The sequence below is a fragment of the Cydia amplana genome, chromosome 15 (genome assembly GCF_948474715.1).
Source record: "Cydia amplana chromosome 15, ilCydAmpl1.1, whole genome shotgun sequence".
NCBI lineage: Eukaryota > Metazoa > Arthropoda > Insecta > Lepidoptera > Tortricidae > Cydia > Cydia amplana.
In genome coordinates, this window is record NC_086083.1 from 9,287,051 (window position 1) to 9,314,838 (window position 27,788).

At 36.9% G+C, this 27,788-nt stretch overlaps 1 protein-coding gene across 1 annotated transcript in view; it reads right to left on the reverse strand.

Annotated features, from left to right (window-relative positions):
• Positions 1 to 27,788, reverse strand: part of LOC134654563 (glutaredoxin domain-containing cysteine-rich protein CG31559-like) — a 55,599-nt gene that overhangs the window by 17,311 nt on the left and 10,500 nt on the right. The window contains exon 2 of the mRNA XM_063510025.1: positions 4,743 to 4,976. Coding sequence (XP_063366095.1) covers positions 4,743 to 4,976 — 234 coding nt within the window. The remainder of the gene's footprint in view (positions 1 to 4,742; positions 4,977 to 27,788) is intronic.

Genomic DNA, 27,788 nt, shown 5'->3' on the forward strand with positions numbered 1-27,788 from the left:
TGACATGTCGGCCCGGGCCCGGCCCGGTTAACGAGAGTCATCCTTTATTATCAAGTTGGTTAAAATAGAGATGTATCTTCTATCCCCTCAAAAGTATTTGTCACAGTCTAATTGTTCTACATACAGATATATATGTACAGTCACCAGCATAAATATATGACTGTGGGCAGCCGTGCAAAAATATCTGATGCTCCATTGGAGGCATAAGTATATGACGACACTACCTCGGTAAAAATATGTGATGCTTTGTGGCCGCCAAAAATATCGTTAGTCTCTATCCGCATAAATATCGGATCGGGTCGCTTAAAAATATTTGATTACTCATAAAAATCAAAATTATCTGATTACTCTCATCTGGCATAAATATCTCTCCACTGTGAAAGCAAATACATCGGATGGACGACGGGCCGCCTATTATATATAATATCTGACACGTTGGAAAATCACAAATATGTTATCGACCTTCAAAACGAACCATACATGTTTGGTATAGAGCCGTAAATTGTATGAAGTGATTTGACAATTCACGAAAAGAGTGCAGACTTGTCATTGTATATGTCTGTCTCACATTATATTCTATCATCGATTTGACGGAATAAAATGGATATAATTTATTTGTAAATTTGAAGGCATTGCAATCATATCATGAATCTAGTATATAACTGGATCTGGCATGACGGGTGGGGGAAATGACCGAACGGGATAGTCTTATGTATCATTCAGTAGGAGTAGCAGCGAAAGCGCTATTATTGTTTGTCCTTGTCATAGCCCACAAGTTGACTTCTTTATCATCCTTTTTTATGTAAGAAGGAGGTTTATTAGTTTTATTACACATCTTCTATTAAAAGTCTACCTGAATTATGTCACAATTTAAAATTGCAAATGAAATACGTGAGACAGACATATGCAATGACAAGTCTGCACTCTTTTCGTGAATTGTCAAATCACTTCATACAATTTAAGGCTCTATGCTATCCAGGTATGGTTCGTTCTTGCCGATTTATGACATACATATTTCATAATTTCGTGTCAGATATATAGGCGGTCCGTCTGCCATCCTATGTATTTGCATTGACAGTGGAGAGATATTTATGCCAGATGAGAGTAATCACATAATTTTTATTTTTATGACTCGTCAAATATTTTTAAGCCACCCGATCCGATATTTATGCGGATACAGACTAACGATGTTTTTGCCGGCCACAAAGCATCACATATTTTTACCGAGGTAGTGTCGTCATATACTTATGCCTCCAATGGAGCATCAGATATTTTTGCATGGCTGCCCACAGTCATATATTTTTGCTGGTGACTGTACATACATCATATAACTTTTTATTAAGCTGTTAGAAAATGGTAGATACTGTTGATGCTGACTGTACCTACAGTGTACACTATATGCCTAATTCTTTTTGAAACTTTACTAAACAAAAATTTAAGAAGCGCTGGTGGCCTAGCGGTAAGAGCGTGCGACTTTCAATCCGGAGGTCGCGGGTTCAAACTCCGGCTCGTACCAATGAGTTTTTCGGAACTTATGTACGAAATATATTTAAAGTCTATTTTTTTATTCGGTAGACTAAAATGACATTTCATAGTATGGAATGACACATGATGTTCATACTATGAAATGTCATTTTAGTCTACCGAATAAAAAAATTGACTTTAAGTACCAGTTGCTTTTCGGTGAAGGAAAACATCGTGAGGAAACCGGACTAATCCCAATAAGGCCTAGTTTCCCCTCTGGGTTGGAGGGTCAGATGGTAGTCGCTTTCGTAAAATTAACTAGTGCCTACATCAAATCATGGGATTAGTTGTCAAGCGGACCCCAGGCTCCCAGGAGCCGTAGAAAAAATGCCGGGATAACGCGAGGAAGAAGACTAAACAAAAGATTTAAGGTAACGTGCAATCCTGGTACGAATAATTGAGAGAATTAGAGAGTCAAAGTCAATTTTAATATTCGATTTAACTTTAACAGAAAAACTAAGGGCACCGCCTAACATGGCACGCATGTGATGCGGAGGGATGAAAGTCATGTGACGAGAAAGGTATTACGAATTAATGTGGAGGGAAGTACGAGGAGAAGAAAACCGAAGAAAAGGTGGATGGACTGTGTGAGAGATGATATGAAACGAACATAAGTGAATGATGAGATGACGGGTGACAGAGAGGTATGGAAGAGAAAGACATGCTGCGTGACCCCAAGTGAATGGGACAAGGGCAAGAGAATGATGATTCGATCGTATTGAATTTCCACACTATTATTTTACAGGTATCAAGTTTAATTTCACAGAGGGGACTACCGCGATATAATTTCATTGTTTTTACGTTTCAGCGTCGGAATTTAAGGTAAAAACAAATTATATCGCGGTAGACCCCTTTGTGAAATTAAATATGTGTACAAAACGCGAGAGTTTAAAGTGTTATAATATAGGTATCAAGTTCTACCAATGTTGTGTTTAAGTTTATCTAAGTACTCGTACTACTAGACCACGACAAATAGGTCAAAGTCAGTCGAGTATTAGTTTACTAAGTTACTTACACTCGAATTTTATTACACAAGTTTCACAAATATATTGAAAACGGTGACGTGGGTTGTTACGTGTATTTAATTTAGAATTACGTCACGTAAATAGTAATTTTGTGTGTGCTTCCTAAAAACACAGTTGCCTCTTTACAGCAAAAATGAAATCAACAGACGAATACTGAGTGTTAAGTATAAAATAAATAAGTAAATATTAGAATTTTTTACACAAATTGACAAAGCGCGCCACAGTAAGCTTAAGAAGGCTTGTATTTTAGGTATATAATCAGAATAGTATATAAACGATAGGTATATAGAAAATACTCATGACTCAGAAACTGCAGCCCTAACTGAATGTGCAGTATATGTAAAGTCAATAGCGGTGGCGAGCGGCCAGCAATGCGCTAGAGAATGCTACCTGCCATTACTGTCCCGGTAATATCCTGAAGCACTACGAGCAGGGTTGTCGCTAGGCCGGTTCTCTGTTAATTTCGTGGCTTTTTTCGCTACATACGGGAAAAACTTTTACATCGGTTACGCTCGTAGCGCATATATAGCTCGCACTGGCAGTGGATGTGTTGAATGATTTTTTTATGAACGCCCCGATTCGAACAATGCCATTACGATGTCACAGCGATACGATACCGATCTGTCAGTGTCAAAATGAAATTTCTTTAACCAAAAACGTCACTTTTGACACTGACAGATCGGTATCGTATCGCTGTGGCATTTTATAGGTAAGCATCGTTCTAAATGGGCTAATTGTTGCCATATCTAGTAGTAGTTAGGTAATACCGTAAAATATAAACCTGTAAACAATACCGCGAAAACTCCGAATAATAAACATCTTATTTCTTCTGAAGTTTATTATTTTCAAAGAAAAATAGCTGTGGCACCCCTAACGGCCCATTATGATGATGTGACATTGCCGGGGCTTTACGGGGCTCTGTAAGGCGACCTCTTAATATTGCCTTAATTAAAACCTCAAACGGATGGGAGGTACATTGTAATAAGGGTACTAAGGAAATGTAGTGTAATATGAGTTACACTATAATTGTTCCACACGACATAAGTAATTATATTTATCATATTTTGTTAGCTACACTCTTTGTTTATGTATTTTATCTGACATCCTATTAGGAAAAATGACGAACGTACGACCAGGGGGCCGATTTTTGAATTTCAATCGCTCGATTTCGTGTATTTCGTTTAGTAATATCTCCAATGCTAGTCATGTAAATTCTACTAATAGAATTGAAAACGAGTGGTCAATGGCACTAGATTCCCAATTTCTATCGCTCGTATTTCAAAAATCAGCATTTCGCCGTTTTCAACCGATTTTCGAGTGACGAAATCGAGCGATCGCAATTCAAAAATCGGCCCCCAGAATTACAATCAGGCTTCGTCGAATGAATACAAATACAGATCAGCTGTAGTCACATACAAAATAAATAAATCCGCGACAGGCCTTGTCAATGTTATTCTTTCAATGCCAAGAACTGAGGAATGAGAAAAAGTGGAGAATACAAGAAGAAGGCTTCGTTTTCGCTGTCATAGAAACCTTCATACTGCTTAGGTTCATATGTGCTAGCCTGTGATAATCAGAGTTCGGACAAATCATCGCTAAACCATCTTCAAACAGTTATATCAAAGGTTATATCTCAAAAATAATAGAAGATTAATTGAAGTACACACAATAATAATTAATAGACGTTAATTGAAGTATGCACAGTATTATTGAAAAATTGTTTTTTTTTTTCAATTTATACTCTCAAGCGCAACTCAATTCTTCTCTTCAACCTAGGGTATTCCCGGCCTAGTGCCAGGGTCAGCTTAAACGCAATATGTATTGTCAAAAAAATTACATCTTATTTAAAACAAACCGTATCTGTTTTTGCGATAACCTTTCCGAGCTCTGGTAATAATTATGTTGGCGTGTAAGTAAGTAATTATTAGCATATTAACACAATGCGTTCGAACGAACGACTGCGTTAAAGCCCTTGCTACACGGTCGCCGACAAGCCTTCAGACCGCGTGGCCTTGGTCCGTCCCGGACCGTGTAGACAGTTGTTTCCAACAAAATTTGACCAAAACTGACCAAGGTCAGACCAAGGTCAGACGGTTCTGAAGGCTTGTCGGCGACCGTGTAGCAAGGGCTTTACAATCGACCGAGGGTCTTGTAAGTAAATACTTAATAATAAAAACAAAATCAAAAACTGACCCCAACATACTGGCCATCTACAAACAACTGCGGGATTCGAATCTGGTCGCTCTTCATCCTATCTCTGATCTCATCTTGATACTCCGTGCTCATGAACACATCCCGCTCCTCGTATTTGACGAGTAGGTTCCTGAGGATCTTCTTAACGAGGTTGCAGCGCTGGTACGTGCTGCGGACGATGCCCATGGTGGTGGTGTAGATTACCACTTTGCCGGCGTCTTTTTCTTTGTAGCTCTGTGAAAGAAATTAATAAATAAGTTTTTGGCAAAAATTACTTTTTGGTAAAAGCTTTTAGCGCTGACTGATGTACTTTTCCTTCCACAGACAACTAAGTGTAAGGCCTGAGTGGACGCTCGAGTTGGGCGTGCAGCTGGGCGAGGCGTGCGGCGTGCATGTTAAACAAATGCAAGCGTATAGAAGCGGCCTTAGTGCACGCTGCTCCAATTACTTGTGAGTCCGACACCACGCTGCACGCCCCGCCGAACGCTCCGCTTCGAGCGTCCACTCAGGCCTTACACTAATACCCATCGAGACCATTCTAAAAATCCCATTACTTATATTGCATTGTCACCCGACTTACATACGTATGCAAAATTTCAACTTTACGGAAACCGGGAAGTCGATCAAATTTAACTTGCAAGATTTGACCCGTACAAACATACATAAGTACATAGTTAGTTACCTAGATAGGTACATACAATGCAAGTAAAGTAAAAGCATGTAAAATAAGTTCCACGAATAAGTTAGACCAGGATATATCAGGATTGTGGCAGAAAAATAGGTACCTATGCTGGGGGTCTAGCCAAATAAGAATCGTTTACAGAACACGATAATCGAAACTTAGATAATGTATGAAAATGATAGCGTGACCATATTTATTTATATTTAATAATGCATTGTAATTTTTACGATACACATGGAAAATATTCAATGTAACCTCATCAAGTTTGGAGCCCAGTATAATGGTCTGTTAAAATAAATAGGTAAGTAAGTCGAAGTAAGTAGTTATTGCGAGTTCATATTAAATAACACCGTCTGACAAGGAAATACTCGTACTAGTTTGTTTATGCTCTTAAGTACCTATATAACTTTTAGTTAGGTAGGTAACGAGATTCTTCACATCATAAAGTAATATATGTAATTCAACATTTACGAGGCAACAAAACCCTAAAACTTATTTCAATTCGAACATTCTATCTATCTATTAAAATATCAATGTTACTGAACATATTAAAACCTAAATAAATCGAACTTAAGCAATTTTGATTTATGTTAATTATTCAGAGAGTAGTTTATTGAAACTAGTAATAGTTTATTGATTTAAAATAACATGATTTTCACTCATACTTTTATAACTACCACGGGACTTTATCGCGTAAGACTTACGTTTATTTATGGTCTGGTATGGTGGTCACAGGCAGACCACGAACGTAATGTCACGTTCGAAACGTCAGGCCATAAATAAACGTAAGTCTTACATGGTCTTACGCGATTAAGTCCCGTGGTAGTTATAAAAGTACTAGTAATAGTTGTTATAATTGGGTATTAATGTTGAGAAATGTTTGGCATTACGATATCAAAAATAACGATACCTATAGATGGATATACCTGTATGTATTTGTATTTTTAAGTCCATCGATCCTCCTCCTCCTCCTCCTCTATACCGAGTCAAAGAACAAAAACACTAAATAGTCATACTAGTTAGGTACTTACTTTGGGAAGAAGGTGTTGTGTTGTAAAACTTAACTACCAAACATAATAATGTGATATTTGCAATTTAATTTGTTTTAAAAATTCTCGATTGTTTAATGAAGTTATAATGAATGAACTTATAATGGCCATGTCATGTCAACCCAAAATTAAGGTATGGGTGGGTACATATGCAAATCAGTTATTACATTATAGGTAACCAGATTATATACAAGTAAGGGAAAAATATTAAATATGTTTTTTTATGATGTAGCATGTATTTAAACGAACAGACAAATACCGCCTTTATTTAATAATATCATAAGGTAGGCGATAAAACTGCCCGAGACCCTCAAGGAAGCGATTATTTGACAGCAAAAGGTGGCTTAGAATGTCAGCACTGTGAATCCTGAGAATTATGTTTAATCGCCTTGTACAGAAATGAAATACGTATCTTACGCTTCCGACATTGCAGCCTATGAAGTATTAAAACTTACAAAACAGAAGGCGATGAAGGCAAAATATCTCCAATATAATTAATATTATCTCAACCCAACAACATAAGATACTAAATACAAGATTTTATACGCTATACAAGATTTTGCCCATGCACTCTTATTTATAAATCTATCATTATTGAACTTTGAAAACAGCGCCATCTACCGTCGAGTAGGATAATCACGTCTATGCTAAGACAACTTGCGATGTAACAGTGAGACTCAGTGTATATTTGTCCTTAGTTATAAATATTATGTATAGATGGCGCTGTTTCAACTATTTTATTTTATTGTGTTCGACTCTAAAATACAATAAAATTAAAAGTTAAACGTTTGTATTACTTATGTGTTTTTTACCATTAGATTTACAGATTTATGGGGCATGGCACACTGCGTCCGATTCGCACGACGTGCGAGCGGGATGTCGCTATAATACACGCATACCGTTGTCTCGCTCAATCTTCGGCCCTCTTGTAATGTAATAAACAAACTAATGTCAGTTGCGCATAAATTCATTCGCTGAAGCAAATAAAATAAAAAGCGAAAGACTGATTTAGAAGCTTGCGAAAAGAAAGAAAAACTGGCCGAATTAGAAGTACAGTCAGTTAGAAGTCCGTATCATAGAGAAATATAGTAAGACAAGAGTGCTCACTCCATACATCAGTTCAGACTATTAATTTCAGTGTCTACATCTAGCATCGAGTAGCGGAACTATCAGTACTGCTACTTGACAATAGATGTAGCAGTACTGATAGTTCCGCTACTCGATGCTAGATGCTAATAGTCTTTTTAGTACTAAAACTGATGTATGGAGTGAGCACTCTATGTATTTTTTTCTCTATGACCGTATGATATTAAATGGTGAGCAGTAAATAATTTTGCTGGACTTGGACTTCAGTTGGTAAGTACAGTCAGCATTAATAGTAGCGTATCAGACTACTTACAGACTACGCGCCAATCGTCTACTCTGGGCTACCAAGTCTCTGATAGCTTAACAAAAAGAGATGTAGAATAGCTAATCAAAATTGTTGCAAATACTTTTGTACGGAAATTTTCGACATACGAGTATGTCCTATCTCTCTTTGGAAAAGTACTTATTTGAGGGTGGCAGATACTTTTGATGCGTTGTTTCATACGTTACTTTTCACGCTCACTGTACTGTGAGGTTTTACCTCAAAAACATAAAGACAAAATTCCCTTCTCTTTCACCTTTTTATCGTAGTCTAACTACGAAAAAGTACGCACGCACGTGACTTCGTAGAGACAATGTCCGATTTGCCAGTGTCATTTTACTATTGCATAATCTATACCACGGTTGACCGATCCTAAGTAGGTATGTAGGTAGACTGACAGGTGTTAAAAAGATTGCACGAAGTCGCAGCGGGTTGAGAAATGCAGGATGCTCAAATATTTGTGTTAACTTTGACATCTTTTTGTGATTTTATATGGACATTGGACAGTCAGAAATGACTATACGTAGACTGTGCAATAAGTAAAGAATATGACCCACATTTTATCCGTGGTTCCGTGGGAATCTGCCAAATTCTACGCCGTAACAGGCGACACAACAGAAAACCACCGTGTCGCCGAAATAAAATATTTTTTAGCTTGTAAGATTTTTATTATTGTATGTATATGTTAGTTTGTAAGGTATGTATATGGACCTTATTTGCTTGATAATAAATGATATTTGATTTGATTTGATTAAATTTATTCTTGCCATACCCAACACCGGTCATGTAATCATAGATTTGGAAAATTGGTCGCCTCAGTATCATAGATTTGACTGTTTACCTATGTAAAGTTTTGTCTATTATTGATCAATATTATATATTTTAAGTGGGGTAACTTGATATTCTATTAACATTATTGACTTTAAAAAACCGGCGACCGTAACGAATTAGGAAGGTACCTACCTATCTGTGATTTACACATTTTGGTGCCTTCGCACATATAAACAGACGGCGGGTTAAAAACGTTTTAGTATAAATTAAGGTTATGCAACTTTTCTGTGGAGATCATGAATTCATGACATAGACATACAACGGACTATAAAGCTAAGTTTCGTAGGTAATACTTTATGCTTTTAGGCATGTTAGCATTCTTTTAATTTGTATGATGACAGTCTTAGAAAAATGTATCAAAATCGGTAACTTTTGTAATGTCTACAGAAAAGATGCCGACTTGCTCTAACGTTTTTGACCCAGACATTGTGTAGTGCTCGGAGTAGATCTAATACAGGAATAGACTGTACATTTACTTAACATGACGGTTACTTCAACGACAATACAAAAACGTTTAGTTTACAAGTAATGTAAGTACAGTCTGCCTATGTTTTCGGCTGCATTTATTCACCATATTTTGATTTTTTTTTATTGAAAATGGCCGACTGTACCAAATCCCATCTTCATTACATAACACCATACTATAATCGTCGTTATATCATAGTTTGTCGAATTGCGCCGTATTGATTGGTTTATTGCAACTCGCGATATGACAGGTGATTGTAAAACTATTAGGGTTCCTTAAAAGATTATATTGATACTATTCTAGAGCTAATGGATTCCATTCTATTACATCAATCCTGCATTTATGCAACTGTGAAATATCTAATAAATTGAGTACATATTCAGTCAAAAACTGCAGTGCGGCGTGTGTTAAAATATCTAACTACCTATCCCGAATTTAAAAATACGAGCTAATCGAGCTATACCCTGGTCATAGAGTAATATAGTAAGACAAGAGTGCTCACTCCATACATCAGTTTTGGTACCAAAAAGACTATTAATTTCAGTGTATATACATCTAGCATCGAGTAGCGGAACTATCAGTACTGCTACTTGACTTTCCGGTCGGTGCTACATCTATTGTCAAGTAGCAGTACTGATAGTTCCGCTATTCGATGCTAGATGTAGACACCGAAATTAATAGTCTTTTTGGTACCAAAACTGATGTATGGAGTGAGCAATCTATGTATTTTTTTCTCTATGGCCCTGGTCTATGACTGTTGCAGTAAAGAGTCTCCAAGTCCTGGCTGAAGGAGGTCAGGTGTTTGCCAAGTATATTAGGCGGTCATGGTTTTAAACCCCGGTTCAGCGGCTCGGCTGTGATGATTGATGACAGAGACAAAAATCGTTCTAGGTAAATTAGAAATGTGCCACTTATCCTTTCATCATCTTCCTCGCGTTGTCCCGGCATTTTGCCACGGCTCATGGGAGCCTGGGGTCCGCTTGGCATCTAATCCCAGTAATTGGCGTGGGCACTAGTTTTTACGAAAGCGACTGCCAGTGCCATCTGACATTCCAACCCAGAGGGTAAACTAGGCCCGTATTGGGAATACTCCGGTTTCCTCACGATGTTTTCCTTCACCGAAAAGCGACTGGTAAATATCAAATGATATTTCGGACATAAGTTCCGAAAACCTCATTGGTACGAGCCGGGGTTCGAACCCGCGACCTCCGGATTGCAAGTCGCACGCTCTTACCGCTAGGCCACCAGCGCTTCAGTGCCACTTACCCTTTATAAGTGTTTCATCTACACAACTACGCAAACGAAATTTGATCCTTACATTTTTAGATAGGTACGAGTACTGTCAAACTACAGCCAACTTTGCCTCCTTACTCAAAAATAGATTTTAAGTAGCCAAATGTATAAAACATAAACAGTGACACTTTATTTTTAGTAGACAATAAGTTATATTTGCGACAAAACTATATAATACATATGTGTTTAACTTTTCCGATTGTTAAACAATTGTAGGGTGATTTTTTGCGGGCATAATCTTGTAATGCAACAAGCTACATAATTATACCTTTAGAGTTTTAGACAGTTTAAGAGTGTTGTAAGGCCCTTATAGGTATAAAGTTACGAAAACCCGAAGGGCTTTGATTCTTACGGACATAAAAACCACCAGACCATTATGTACGTTTATCCGTAAAAAATTGAACCTCATTTAAGCGAAGAATGCAATAATTTGATAAAAAGTTCGTTGAGGTGTGGTCCACGCAAAGGTCAATGGGAATTTCGCGGTGCGTTGCATCAGCGCAAATAGTATGACCACACACCTGCTGGGCAATGTACCTAATAAATGTTTTGCTGAAACACTGGCAGCATTAAAACTTCGTAGATACTTTATATCTTTCGACGCATTGTTTCGTAAAAACGTACAGAGGCGTATTCTGCCTAATAACCGTTTCTGAATTTGAACTGCATTTGTTATGGATTAATACTATCTCTGGAGTATAGCCACAGAATAAATAATAGTACTAAGTACAGAAGACTCACTCTCTAACAAAACGCGTCTGTTACGATCAGCACTGATATGGCCGCTAGGTGGCGACAGCGCCACGCGCGGCTTATGGCTTTCCCCAAAATTGGTGTGGAACGGACATCCGTTCCACACCAATACAAATAGCAAAAGTACATACTTTTAGCTACCTGTAGCAAAGCGACGAAATCGCGGAGTGAGACACGCCTGGTATAGCGTTATATGGAAGCGACACGTGGACATTAATCCAGCGTGATAGACACAAATTGAGCGCTTTTGAAATGTGGACATGGAAAAACTTAGGTACTTACTACAATCTACTACATCTGAGCTTTAAAGAGTATTAAATTATAGCTTGAAAACATAGTACCTACTTTTAAAAGAAAATTCAAGAAGCAACTCATTGCGTCACCGGCCCTGCGCTTAAAACAAAAAGTCCTAAGCGACGAAGCTTTTATTGAAAGAACATTGAACTCTATCAACAGCTCATAAGCCTCAAACTGCAATAATTATGTTAGTAGAAGTTGTTATAGCTTGTAATTTTCTGACCTTCCCGGGTCACGGTTCATTTTGTTACTTTCATTCAGTCATACGAGTACTATTGTACCGACGCTTCCTTGCTTTTGTTTGATTTAATTAGTTTGTGAACTTAGATTAGGTTTGAACTCGAATTATTTGGTCAGTATCATTATTCTAGCGTACCCATATTAGGTACCTATTGTTGAAGACGGGAATATATTTTACAGTGCTACTTTCCCGAACTAGTGCGGGAAATAGCACTTTCCGTGCGGATGTCGAAAGTTTAAAGTGCCATATGTACTGTAAAACGTTGTACGATACACGTGCGAATAGGTAATTCGCAACCACAGTCAAACAAATGTAGTTTTGTGGAGCTTTGTCCTTAACAAAAAAGTTGTAACTTTTGTGTAATATTTAAATAACTACAATAAAAATAAGCTCGTGTCGATTTAAAATTTAAAACACTCCCTTCGGTCGTATTTTAATTTATAGCCACTCGTTTCGAATTTCCTCTTTTCCGCACTTGTATCGTAAATAACTATTATTACAGTACATATGGTGCTACTTTCCCGAACTAGTGCAGGAAAGAGCACTTTCCCTGCGTATGTCGAAAGCTTAAAGTGCCATATGTACCTACTGTAAAACGTTGTACGATTCACGTGCGAATAGGTGATTCGCACTCGTGACGATTTAAAACACTCCATTCGGTCGTATTTTAATTTATCCCCACTCGTTTCGAATTTCCTCTTTTCCGCACTTGTATCGTAAATAATTATTTCTCAAACATGCTCGAAAATGGTCGGTCGCATTTTGTTCGTAAGGTCAAGTGAGGTAAATGCAACTATGGGGTTATTGCGTCTCTCCGTTCTTTCTCGAATACGATTGGTCGAAACGCCCTCTACTATGCAACGTTTCATTTCCAAGTAGCTCAGGCTTTATTACTAGACGACGGGAGGGCGTTTCGACCAATCGTATTCGATAAAGAACGGAGAGACGCAATAATCCCATAGTTGCATTTACCTCACTTGATCTTAAATCGAAGACGAAAAGTGCCCAAATTTTTATCTCAGAATCAACAAGGCAGCGCCATGCAGTAAGGCACGGACTCAGCGGAATAAAATGAAAATTGTTTATTTGATCCTTCGGCAACAATATACTCGTACTTAAACTAATATGCTGTTATAGTCCGTCCGTCTAAACAAACTCTGTATAATCGTTGAAGTGACGTCAATTGGTGATATAGTTTAAGTGTGCCATTATAAACGACATATCGTCAGGTGACAAGCAAAAGTCACTAATTACTATAAAATATTTAAACAAAAATCAACCTTCTTTTCGTACTAATATGGTTCACTATGGCTATGAACTTGTGGTGGTACTTAGTGATTTTTGCTTGTCAACTAACGATATTTTCTTAGGAATTAGTCGTTGACGGTGACACTCCTACACTTTTTCTCTGTAAAATCTGAGAAGGCACTCCTACACAGCATGTTGACACTCCTACACTTTTGCTCTGCAATCTCAATACATAAATGTTAAGAGGTAAATATACGCATCATTCGGTCAGAGAGTGTGTCAAATATTGCATATTGTAACAAAATGTCTATAAACATTACCAGCGGATAAGCTAAAGAGCTATACCTACAGTAACATGAGCCCTTCCAGTCTGAAATTAGGTCTCACACCTGACCGGTCTCGATTAAGACCTCACCGTTACCTTACGTCAGCGCCTTGCGGTCACTTAATGCACTAACACGTGCTAGAGTTAAAAGCGCTTTTAGAGATAATGCGTTGGTCAATCGAGTGACATAACGGAGCGTGATAAACAGGTGACGCTATGTCTAGTCATAGAGAAATAAGTAAGTAAGCTTAGAGGCACTCCATTAATCAGTTTCCTTACTCAAAAATAAGTTGTATGGGAGGTATGGTATGATAAATGGAAGTCTATCTAAGTATTAAGTACTTATTTCCTTTGTCTAGCTAGTGTATTAAGGGGCCCACTGATTAACAGTCCGCCGGATGATATCAGCCTGCAGTTTGAGCAAAAAGTTGACAGCTCCGAACAACTGACAGGCTGATACCGTCCGGCGGACTGGTAATCAGTGGGCCCCTTTAAGTTACACTTAGGTACCTACCATTCGGATTCATACTACAGTCGTCATTATCACTCAGTGTTCCAACTGATCGTCTAGCGACCTTCACTAAGGAGGAGGCTTTTAGCGATGCAGGATTCAATGTGCTATCGTTTGGTTCAAAACGTAATATTCATTAATGGACGTTAATGTGCTTAATATAGAAGCGTAAGTGTACACAGATCGTAATATTCCTACATCTATCTTAATTAACTAGATTGTGTAGGCATAGTAGTAATTACATTAGCATGCAATTATTGAATGCACGATTAAACTGGACAGTTACTGAGTGTTTTAGACGTAGCGATGTCGTGACGACGTCGTGTCGTTTCAAGGAAATTAAAGGTGTCAGTCCATTTCCAACCGCAGCTGTACTACTGTTCATTTTACTATGGAAATTGACAGTAACAGCGACGCGTTCAGTACCAGTAGTGCAGCTGCGGTCAGGAATGGAATGTTACCTACCCTAAGAGTGAAATTATTGTAGCGCGTTGCCATCCGAATGTCACCTTAACTTTGTAACAGTTAATGCTGCTGTGCTGAAGTCGTTATTTAAATTTCACCTTAACTCAGCTCACAATGAAGATACTGCAATAATCATCTGCCAAATTGTGGTACCTAACCAAAGATGATAACTGACTGACATAAATTTACATTGACAAAAGTGGCGCCGTGTGCGCCTTATCTTTGACACCAGTGTGAAATCCTCCTCATCCACAATGGCACCAGGAAGCTTCTTCTTAGGACCCGTTATGTCATCAATATCCTTTGAGGGAAATAATTGGATACCTCCCCCACTAAGTGTACAGTAAGTTGCAGAGATAACTGACCCCCTGAAAACAAGTTTATGTACCGGGGGTTAGTTATATCTACACCTTACTTTACAGTCTACTTCCTTTGTAAAAAGGCGAAATATGTAAACATATCTTTGGCGTCGACCTGTACAAGAAAAGGTCTGCCTGGGCGTTCTATCAGCTAGGTACCGCAGGAGTGACGAAGCCCAAAAAGACCTGTCCGCCCTCGGAATGCTTAACTGGCGTGAAGTGGCGCAGGATAGGGCAGAGTGGCGCTCTCTTGTGTCAGAGGCCAAGATCCTTTTTGGGTCACTGATTTATGTATGTATGTACTGTATGTATTTAGCTGGGGAGGTAGGAAGGAATAGAAATAGTTCGTGTAATCTAAAAGTCTTTCCAATGCCATATAGAACAGTTAGTTAAATTGCACATTACACGATATGCGACTTTGAATGCTCACTAGCTTGTAACATCACTTTACGATTATTTTAATGGGTTTTAAAATAGATTATGTACTTGAAATATAAAAAGAATCGTAAAAACTGTCATCAGTATTGATAGCGGGTAGGTGGTAAAGATAATTTGCATTCAAAAATTCGAATTTATATTCCATATAATTCTGGCCAAAATGTCATTGGATAATGTGACAGGTTTACTTTTTCTTGTATTTTTTATGTGTCAATAAATACAGAATGGTTGCAACCCGATTCCAACGCGTCGCACTGTACCTATACCTAGTACTACTATATAAATAATTATGTGTAAGTGTAAATAATATTAGGTACGAGCACAGCTTTAATATGTTTTGTGGGTACGAGTATCATATTCGTATTACGTACGTGTCAGTATTTGGATATGCCTCTATTTCTAGGTAAGATAAATAATACATTATGTTAATGTTAACTAGATTGAACGTGTATAGGTACATTAAATTTGTGTTCCAAAAAAGTTACATTGAAATTGGGTTCCAATTCATAGAGAAATTCTGTAGAAATTGTACTCTTTTTCGTTGTCATATTTGACCAGTCATCATTGTAAAATAGATACGTGCCTTTCAAATTAATTCCCACCTGTACTCAACTCATGCTGATATAAAAGCAATTAAAGTTGGTAAAATCATCTTAATTACCGACAAAATGACCAAGATTCTACTGTGAAACCTCACAAACAACCGCAAAACATTTACCATTGCATTACATTCCTTATTACTAATATCTTAAAGTTCAAGTTTATGTCAATGTCATCTCAGACACTTAGTACAATAGGGCGTATGTGAGTAAGCAATACATGGTAGTTACGCCGTTTCTGAAAGCAATTGTTGCACTTGAAGATGAGATTTTAATAGCTTGAATGAATATACATATTTCATTTCTTAATTGCAAGGTTAACGACGTTTTAAGTTTATGTGAAATAGTTTTGCAATTGCCGAGAGGCCATTAAAGTTAAGGTTTTATTAAAGTTTTATTGTAGTGAGTTGTGATAGGTACCAGCCGTAATTATGGTGACCCGCTAATACTTGCGTAACATACCAACTATGAGAGTTTACAAAAAATGACGTCTTTATTAAATCAAAAATAAATTAAATCGCGCAACGACGTGCTTTTTTCTATAGAGCTAACTGAATCTTCCGTTGCAAATATAATCTAGTTTCCATGTGAATTATTTTATGACATTTACCCTTAATTAGAACGTGTGAATTCAATGAAAAAACTACTAATTTGCATTAGCCTTCCTTAAGATTACGTTCTACACATTATCCTACTCGTAAACTAGACCGCGCTAACAAACTTCACCTAATTCTAATTAGATTACGTCGAAACACTTAGATTACGTCGAGATCAAACTTCACCTAATGAGAAACCATGAATGTTCTCATTACTCGGCAGGAATGTCCGGGGAACCGGCAACCGGTATGCACCGCTATGTAACCCGCTCGCCTCGCAAGGTCGGCGGGCCGGTTCTAATGGCGTTGGCGTGGCGTCCTGACGCCGTTAACTGTCTGTTTCCTAAGACACACCATTTGTGTACATAATACGTCCGATAAGACCGTCTGTTTAATGCCCCTATGTTTAAGGCGAGATGGGTTAAGAAAAATATAAAAAAAATAGTGTTCTTCTTACCCATAATGAAAATACGCGCATCCCATGACACGAGTAGGGGTAGCCAGGGATCGGATACCGGTATTTTTTGTATGGGAACGGAAACGGTATTTTTTCGTTCTTTGCTAATTACTTCATTTCTAATTGGACAATCTAATAATACAACTGAGTCCTACATTTCTAGTATAAATAATTCGAAAAAAATGGTTATTTCAAAGTTTTTGCAAAAAACCGGTTCCGATCCCTGGGGGTAGCATCCATTCTGTACACTTCATTAAATGGTGACATATTGTGGACGTAAGTGTGTACAACATTTTAAAATCAAATATGGTGTGCGAGATCCAACGATATTTCATGGATTGACTTAAAAATGACTTGATACAATTGTTCTTTGTTAACTATAGATATAAACAATACCTGTAAGCAACAAGTGTTTGCATTCTTTCCGAATGTAATTCATTGTTAATTGACAAAAATCCTTGACTTGATATTTCTTTAACTGCTATGCTTTAATCTAACTTGATCTTTTTTAATTTTCACTTAAGTGAAATACTTACTGGAGAAACGACTTAGATTCTCATATATCCTGCATATTTTATAAATGTAAACATACCTTCTTTCATTTGCCCTACTTTCAAGTTTCTACATTCAAAACAAGAGAATCCTTAATCGGAATGTAGTCACTCAAGGGCTATATTATCATAATAATAATTAATAACCGTCCTACATGAGAACGAGAGAGACAATAGATCTTCCCACGCTTTCTTGCATGCTACACATACCGTAAATTGAGGTATCGCATGCAATAATCCGATATATTTTCAATTAAACCATATGTAATGGGTAGATCTCTACCACCATTGATTAAATTAAAATACAAAAGCAGGTTTACATCGTCATCATGTAGCATCACAAGTAGGGTTTGCACGACGGATCCAAAATGCATGGGAAGATCTGCGGATCCAGATCCAGATCCGGATCTTTCATACATTTCGGATCCGGATTGCAAACCCAAATCACAAGTAACGGATCAGGAACGGAACGGAACAGACTACGAGTCAAAAATTTCTAACATTTTCTAATAGCTAAACAAAGTCCCTGTATGCAGAACAATTTAGACTGTGAGAAATAATAGAACAATTTAAACTTTTGATCGCGAACTGTAGAGTTCATAAGATAAGAGCACTATACATGACGTAGCAGTATGAAAACTAAGACTGGTTGGATGTTACTATTTTAAAAACATGTGGGCAATATAGGTTGGTATACGAAACTCATCAAGTAGGACCTCATTAAGATATCCGAACAAGGCAGAAATACGCCTAGTAAATATATGCTTCGACGACCGGTCTGGCCTAGTGGGTAGTGACCCTGCCTGTGAAGCCGCGGTCCTGGGTTCGAATCCCAGTAAGGGCATTTACTTGTGTGATGAGCACAGATATTTGTTCCTGAGTCATGGTTGTTTTCTATGTATTTAAGTATTTCTATATTATATATATCGTTGTCCGAGTACCCACAACACAAGCTTTCTTGAGCTTACCGTGGGGCTTAGTCAATTTGTGTAATAATGTCCTATAATATTTATTTATTTTATTTATTTATTTAAATAAAGCAACCTATTGTCTTATGGAACTCTAGTTCAAATATACATGGTAAACACTGCATGTTTCGAACGGTATCCAATATTACTGTACGTCTAACGGGTACCAAATCATAGCAAATAAGATGCGACAAAAAATGGACAGCAGCGATTATTCATCGAAACAAATGCGCGAGCCACATTGCCGAAATGAAAAGTCGTATCTTCATAAAGGTTTAATAAAAACATGCTACCTTTTGACTATATGAACGTAACTGGTAGCATCAGCAAAATAAGTCGTTAGATGACTAAGTAGTTTTAAGTTTTTTTTTTAAATCAAAGGTGGAGGTAATCCTCATTGGATACTGCCAGCCCGGTTTTGGCAGCATGTCCGACTCAGCTGGGATTGCTCCAGCTGCCTACGGACTAAAACCCTCCACCCTGTCCAGTGTTATGTTTCCGAAAACGCGGCGCTATCGGTATACACGTTGTTTTCGGGTGTGTTACTGTGTGATCCGGGATATAGTGTTTGTGTAGTGTGAATGTAAAGTGTGAAGTGTGTGTACTAGGGTTTGCTCCCGGGAAATACCGGTACCGAAAGTACCGGGAATTCCCGGGATTTAGAGCCAAGTAAAGAACCGGGATTTCAAAATTAAAAACCCGGTACTCCCGGGATTTTCGGGACTAAAATTTCCGGTACAATATTTGACTGCTTTCTGTTACTTAGCATGAAATATCATGTTTTATAAAGAAAAAACTATATTTTATCAATCTAAGGCTAATGGTAATACTTTTACGGCTGACCACTACATTAAAATAAATTAAAAAAAAAGTCAATGGGTTTGATAATGCCGACAATATAAAATTGCGTAATTTGATACTTTATGGGCATAAATGCTTGTACGATAAATAATTTTATGCGAACAATTAGTTATTTCATATTTGTATACTAACTAGAAGCAAAAATAGAGACAATTTTGTAATTAATAAAATACTATTTTTAATTCAAATTCAAACACGGCATGATTTGTCGTATTGATAGTTCTGTTACTATATGTTCGAAAGTCCACAGCCCATTTTGAACGTATGCGAAATTTATCATTTGTTTTATCCTTTTTCACAAAACGCCTTATATATTAAAAAATAATTATGATATTACTGAACCACAATTCAGTTTTTGCCAATCAACAAAGATAGTAAAAATATCATGTAGTCTAGGAAAAAAAAAACAAATTATATTAATGATTGTGTGACTTAAAGACACATATTATGATACAAAAGTAGTGTGTACCTTCACTGTGCTACTTTTTTATTGTTTTAAGAAAGATTCGTGGTCGTTTTACGCTTTTTTTTTTACTGAAAATTGATGTGAAAACTGATTTTTGAAGGCAGTCCCGAAAGTACCGAAAATACCGGGAAATCCCGGTTCCATTTTTGCTCGGTACCGAAAATCCCGGTTCTTTTAAACAGTACCGGTTCTGCAATCCCTAGTGTGTACAGTGTACATGAAAAGTTACAGGTGAGTTATAATCGAAAATAAATAAAAGCATTATGTTGAGAAGTACGAAAAACAAAATTATTTTTAAGGCCGACGGCAAAATTTAAAGTTCATTTTCGCTTGTAACTTCTGTCGAGCGAACTTCATTAAGTTTAGTCATGTAACAGTAGCAATATAAGAGTTAACATGAGCGTTAGTTGAGCGTTTCTTTTATTTTTTGCCATTTTTATTTATTGTGACCTTTTTTGCCACTTTTGTGTTATTTCTACTCAGAATCACGAGCTCTTTCTATCCTAATGGGATAAAAAATGTCCCGGAGTTTTTTTTTCCTATTATGTTACCATTTTCCCCATATACTTTGTATGATGGTAACAAAACGGAAAGTTTATGGAAATTTTAGGACTCTTTTTTTCTCCTATAAGGATGAAAAGGGCTCGCGATCCTGACTAGAAATAACACAAAAGTGGCAAAAAATGTCACAATATATAAAAATGACAAAAAATAAAAGATACGCTCAGTTAGATATAGAATTTAATCGAAAATTTGCAAGATATAAATAATACTGCTATATGGATAGGCTATAAAAATAACGACATTTATTAGATATTGTATTCTATTTAAATTAAATTGTTGTTGGCTGCAGGCTTCAGCTTGATTGCATCTAAACATTCCATAAAGCACATGTCAATTTAGTTACACGTTCGCCCAATTATCATCTATTATGTTGTCGTATGTTTATAATTAGTTTGCTTGCTGGCGGTACCTTTTAATACTTTAAAACTTGACCTTGACTTGAACTTGACGACTAGTAGAGAATGCATCATGGCATTAAGTTCGCCTGTTGTACATTAAGTTTTTCTTTTGTGCAATAAAGTTTAAATATAAATGAATAAATATAACTTGTCGACTGATTATGGCTGCCAGTGAATTGGGGGCCTAGCCAAATGACAAACGTTTATAGAAAAAAGCCAATCAAAACTTAAACACTCATATTGTATGGAAATAAGAATGTCACGTTTCGTTTAATTTTTCATCCCAATACATTTTTACTTTTCGATTGGCATTGGCTTGGCATTGCTAGCTGTTAATGTTTTGGTAAAGAATTAAAAGAATAGCATATTAATATGAAAGCCATAACAGATTTTCCACCACACCAGCTCGTAATGACTTTCTTTACAGTAATATTAATGTAAATTAATTAATTATTAAATAAAGTTCATTATGATTTGTAATATTTTATAGTTAGTGTTTTCCTCGCGGTGATAATTTTATGTGTTTCACTCGGGAGCAAAGTACGTCTTGAAATCCTCGCAACGCTCAAGATTCTATTTTCCGAACTACTCGCTGCGCTCGTGGTTCAATTTTGCAGTCTTTTGCTTGGTATCAATAGGTGCGAGGGGTCAAACCACAACTTTGTCCCCTTGCAAAACAAAAACAAACTATTTAAAATCAGAATGCCGTTCCAGGCCGCGTAGCCAAGATGCCAATCGCTTACGCTTCGTAGCGATCGAAACGCAACTGTCACTGTCGCACTAATATGGAAGAGTGATAGAGAGACACAAAGCGTTTCGTTGTCGAAGCGATAGCGATTGTAACCTTGGCTAGGCTGCCTGAATAGGTACTTAAAATGTAATACCTATCGTTTTCTTCTTCTTTTTCTTCAAAAGCTTCTACATGTCGGGTAGGTATGTAAGTATAGGATGCTGCTTAGCAAAAATGTGTCAACCCACATTTATTTTGCAATAAAATGTCAACTTTAAGCGTCATTTTTTGAGTTGACGTCTTATTGTTAAATTTGTGTGGGTTAACACATTATTGCTTATCAGCATCCTTATATTCTATGTATATTACCATTAAGCATGTAACCGCTTTTGCAATCGCCCTTTTACCCCAAAACCGCCGTCAGCGGATCATAACGAGATTTTTACCAAGAAAACCCACTAAGTGGAAACAGGTTTTTTAAAAAGCCGTGAAAGTTCACTTCGAACAGGTATAAGGGCATGACGGCAAATTATTAGGACTTTTAGACCACGACGAGACGGGTGCTATCCATTATTAGGTACCTAAAACTCAGAAACACAGCAAAACTAGTAGAGCGCCATTCTACGCAGGTAGCTAAGCTACATTAAGGAACCGTTAGGATTCAGACTGCACGAGCATTATTGCAGCAGTAATGCAGCGCGACATTACTACAGGAAACATCAAATTAAATATAAACTCGATAAAATGACCTTGATGACGTTTCGAGCAGCAATGCAGTAATGCTACTGCAGTCTGAATTCGAACGGAACCTTTATGTATCCGGTGCATACCTCGGCTTTCACAAGACATTGTTTTGCTGAAGCGACAACGAGAGATATCCGTTCAGGTAACCAATAATTGACCTACTCGTACACTACACCATGGGCGATTGGGCGCACCAAGTCAAGAAATGTACAAATATAATGCACGCGTCCATAGGCTACGGTGACTGCTTACCATCAGGCGGACCGTATGCTTGTTTGCCACCGATGTGATATGAAAAACCGTAAAAGTGTAATTCTAAGTAAACAGTTTTTTTTACTTGATTTGGTGCAATTTTTGTAACAGGGAGAAAAGACAATAGCTTTAACGTTAGCGTAAACTTACTAAAACTCATCTTCCTGATACAACATCATACTCGTATGCAGTATTATGCAAGAGTTTGATTGGCATACATTGCACCACTGTCAAGAAGTTGAAATATGTAGTGTTTAAGTTATGCTGAGATAAATACAAATAGTTTACATTTCAAGTTAATAACATAAATGCATCGTAAGGAATGACAGTTTTGCAATAAGTAAGTAGGTAACAAGATCTAACAGACCAATTCGAACCTAAATTTACATCAGAATGATATCTGAATGATATTTGAATGATATTATTTAGTTTTTAATGAACACGCGTGTGCTTCCTAAATTAAACTATCCTGTTTACCTACATATAAACGTATACTTATTTAACTTTTTTAAACTAATCCACTCCACAAATTGTACTTTGCCACTTCTAGTTCAGAAAAAAACATGTGCGATCGTAATTTATTGCGGCTATAAACCACTAATGGCGGAAAGCATGCTAGGAAAAAAATAAACCGTGTCGCGTCGTGTCCGTCTCGCAGCGTGTAAACGCGTGTTGGACCATAATATTATCGTTATGCAGATGAACTGACCGCTGTTGAACTAAATAACTCAGTTTGAACACCTGTGACTTTGAGCTTTACGATAATAGTTGAAGTACTTCTAAGCCTAATTGTAACTGGGCAGAAACATCATCTTAACAAATTATATTTTAATGTAGTATATAATCTTTGCACTATTTGACTTTGTCTATGAGTAAATGGCCGGCATGATACATAAGTTTACCAGTTGAGTTCTTTGAAATATTATATATTAATGTTTTTTATTATATTTGTAGTAAAATATTGCTTTTACGCATATCTTAAATATGTATTACCAAATACCACAATATTTGTATGTATATGATATATAAGATTGTGAACCCGTTAGTTTACAATCTAACGTAAGTTAGGTTAGTTTATAATCTCCCTACCATCTGTTTATAATTTAACTAGCGAGATTATAAACTGACGAGTGTTTACAATTTTTAATGTGCCATCAGAACACAAATATATTAGGTAATTTTGAATTTACACGAGAATAATAAATTCAAAGTAATTCAAATGTAATCTTGATCATGAATTTTCGATTATTAATGCTAATGCAGATTGAGCACACGCTTTTCATTAGAATGTTAATCTAAAACACACATTTCTCTTGCATGTAATGTCTTTAAGTCAGGGATATGTGTATAAGTTCGAATCTACTTTAAAATCAGTCAATTTTGAATGAAAGTTATAAACTTATTAAAAATTAAGTCAAAAGTACAAAACAGAACACACCTTCAGAACAACACAGAACAGAACACAGAACAGAGGGTGAACAGGCACCTTCTGGGCAGACTCACTCCATCGTAGGCCACGTCTTCGCCTCGGCTAGTCTGTGGCCATGAGTAGCCCATTTTTAATAAAAAAATAAACACAACATAAGTTGTACCTCCTGAATGATATAAAGCAATCTAATTAATCTAAAAGTTCTCAAAGTATGTTAATTTAGATCAAAAGTTTCTCTCCAACAAGTTCCCCTCTAATCCTTAACTTAAATTACTCATAAAGATCTCCTAAACACCTCACAAATTTCTCATTTCATAACAAAATTCCTCGTTACATATTTTACAAATTACATCATTTATGCTGCTCCAATTAAAATTCCCCACACCGTAGTAAACTTGCCTGGTCTACCCCGATCCGATCTTTGCCGTGGGCTGTAGCCAAGCTCGATCAAAACAGTGTATATACATACGAGCGTTATAGGGAGTTACTACATTTTAGCTTAGTCAGGATGGCCAAGCCGTGTAGGCCGGCCAAGGCGGACAGCGTTAGACCTAAGTTATGACCACCTAACCCCAAAAGGACGTAAGTAGCTACGCATCTTTACTAAAACTAGCCCTTTTGAGTTGGTGGGGGTTATCGTTTCGTCATAACTCACCCGTAATTGGATGGAATGTAGATTCCATAGCTTATGGTAGCTTTCTTTGGTGTAGGTACGTTTACTGATGACCAATGGATACAGGACGTATAGAAATGTAATCTTTATTTACATTATGGTATAACAGTAAAAAAAATCAGGAAAATTCTAATATTTACTAATTAGTATCAATGCATTTTATGATAATGATAAAGTTTCCTAGTTTTATCTTTTCGGGAGTTCTTAGCAATATAGTAATGCTGATATTTACTATAACCAACTAATATTAGGTTAAAATAAGGTACTGACTTTGATTAACGTAACAAATTGAAACTCCGCATTATCAAATAATAGCACGCTAGGTCTAGATACTAAAAAAGCCGGCCTAGCAACCATATAACATGCTCATATCTTCAGTAATTTCTCATACTGCATTTCCAATAAACGCAATGTTATCTCTCAGATTATCAGTAGATCTGTTCTTTTATAGATATGAATTCCCGCACGCCATATCAAATCAGACTAACTATTTAGTATTATCAAAACGTTTTCTACGAGTAGTCAAGTCACCCCAGAGCTCTTTCTAGTATAATTTGGTCTCTACATCAATGACTTTTGCATTTAGTTGAAGCTAGGCATATATTGGTTTGACCATCAGCAGGGCAATGCGTACGGTTTGTGAATGAGAGCATAGGTGCTAATTGTGGCAAATTGGTCGGCTGGATGTTTATGTTTAATGATCTGTAAGCTTATGATAAATTGCTTCGTTTGAAATATTACTTTTATGGGCGGAAAAAGTTAACCATTTTTTTGTTAATTTACCTTTCTTGGAATTTTTATTGGTTAGGTTATTTTTTTTTTCTTCCGGATTTGCAAATGTTAATTGAGTATTTTTTGACAGACAGTTGGTAAATACGTTCTAAAGCCGATCAAGGGAAACTGAATTGGTGGTAGTAAATTGTTGTTTTTAATTGTGTTTTTCTGGATATATATTTGCAATAATAAAATGTAGCATTTATAAAGATTTGGTTGTTTCATGGACAGCTTTTAAAATTTGCGTTACAAGAGATTAAGCGGTCAACTTAACCTTTCATTTGTGTGGTGGTCAAAAACATCGGTACAAGGCAGAAAATACGTTCTAGAAAAAAAAATACTAAAAAATCGGCCAGGACCCTTATAAGAGGTATGTAAGTATGATAAATCATACACATACAAGACGTTAATAAAAGACAAATCAAAATAAATAGTGCGTCAAGTGTGCTCACATTGCATATGACCATGGTCCATGGGTAAGGATGGGTGGTCACACTTCCAATCACGAAAATCGTGTCATCCTTATCATCTAGCACATAATAAAAACACACTTTATATCCGGAAACTAGGCCAAGCACCAATAAAAATACAGTGCATGTTTTACGTTCGAAAATTTAAATGTTCACGTTCAAACCTTGACTTTTCGCGCCCGCTCTACACTTTCGTTCGTCGGCGAAAATCGACTTTGTCAAACTCGTAACTTAGTTAACCGAGCTATGGGAAAAGAAATCGTCGATAAAACAAATAAAGATCAAAGTTACAAATATTATTGGCGCGAGATACGAGGTTTGCTTGTTACAATGTGATTTGCATGATACGTGCGTGTCTTGTAGACTTTATATTGAGACGGAAAAAATGTAAGAGGAATGCACTTGTCCTTTAAATAGATAATATAACTTTGTTGGCGAGGTTGTTGATTATATTTGCATGATTATGGATGGCAATGACACTAAACTGTAGGGTTTGGTTTAATATAACAAAGGTGTTGTCAACTCCTACAGTCCCTACAGACCTTGTGTAGGAATAACTTATTGAATTGAGCCAAATCTATGGATTAAATTAGTCATCACTAAATGTGTCTCTATTATGAAACGAGAGATTTCTAATGCCGTCGTAGCATTTTTAACATAGGTATGTTAATTATAAATTTGCTTAAAAGTTGACAGATGCTATTGCTGACCTTAAACGCTATAGACAGAAAGAAACATGATTGCTGTTCTGGTTTGAATAAAAAAAAACATATTTGGGTACCTTAAATCTACATGATGCAAAATGAGTTCTGAAATTAACAGGCTTTATTAAAGCCTCTCCCGTTTTAAGTTTGTTTGAAGCTACATATTTACTAGGTATTGTCTACTATAGACAAGGCGTATTTACTTTCAATAATAAGTAGCAGTAAGCACTTATAATTATCCGTAGTCTAATCACTATTGTTCCAAACCACTATATCCACGCTTCCTTTGTCTTGAATGAGCGATAAATCAATTCAAATTGACACTGCAGTCTCGGAAGCGTGTGAACACGCGGTTGTTTCCTACTCAGGCGCCGTAGACAACATGCCAATCGCTAACGCTACGTAGCGAACGAAACGCAACTGTCACTGTCACTGTCACACTAATATGGAAGAGTGATAGAGAGACACAAAGCGATTCAATGGCGAAGCGATAGCAATTGTCACCTTGGCTAGGCCGCCAGATAAACTGACGCTCTTAGGCACAACACATACTGAGCGATCAAGTGCCATGCTCTGAGGTCTTGCGCGATCTATACTTATTTTTTAGCATTATAAAGAAATCCACAGAAGTACGCGTGCAGTTTTTTATTAGGCTCTAATTGTTAATAATAATAGAATTATATTATGTAGCATGGTCAGTACTTAGAATTCACTTCAAAAATTTACCGCAAAACGTGCCCGATTTGGAATCACAAGCTTACTTCTTTTCTTTCTAATGCTAATGCTTTCTATGGGGCACAGGGGGCATTAAAAAAATTGTCGAGTACGTGACGCTATTTTTTTAACACTTGTGATAAAATTAAGAAGCCGATAGTTGGCATAATAACGTTTGATATAACTTAGATTTAAATTCAACGGTATGTAATACAGATTTCTGCAAGTTGTTAAGCTCCCATATACGTCACGTCCCCGACAAAGCCGACGTTTTTGCGGAATGCCTCACAGGCTTAACTGTCAGATCGGCCGGACTGTCGAGCTTGGCGTGATAAACTGTCAATTTGAAGCAAAGCCACATGGGCATTGGAAAGGCATCCGATTAGCAAATTAGTGCCTGTTTCTCGCCATATGATGGCAGTTTTTACGCGTTAGGAACGACTGTTACGCTGATTTGACTGGTGCGGTAAGTATCTAGCCGATGGATAAAAATCATGCGACCTCCCCATCGCCAACTGGTCGTAAAATTTGCCTATACATATGAAATAAATACCAAGAGGACATATTACGTGTTTCTCTTAACATTTTTATTTTAAAGAGATGCGTCATTACTTTTGCAACATTGACAAACCGGAATCGATTAATTTGCCGTCCTTAAGTTCCGAGCGATTCACACCACACGAGCGAGCGCTCTCTGTGTGATGTGTACCTTAGCTACCTCTACGTTTAA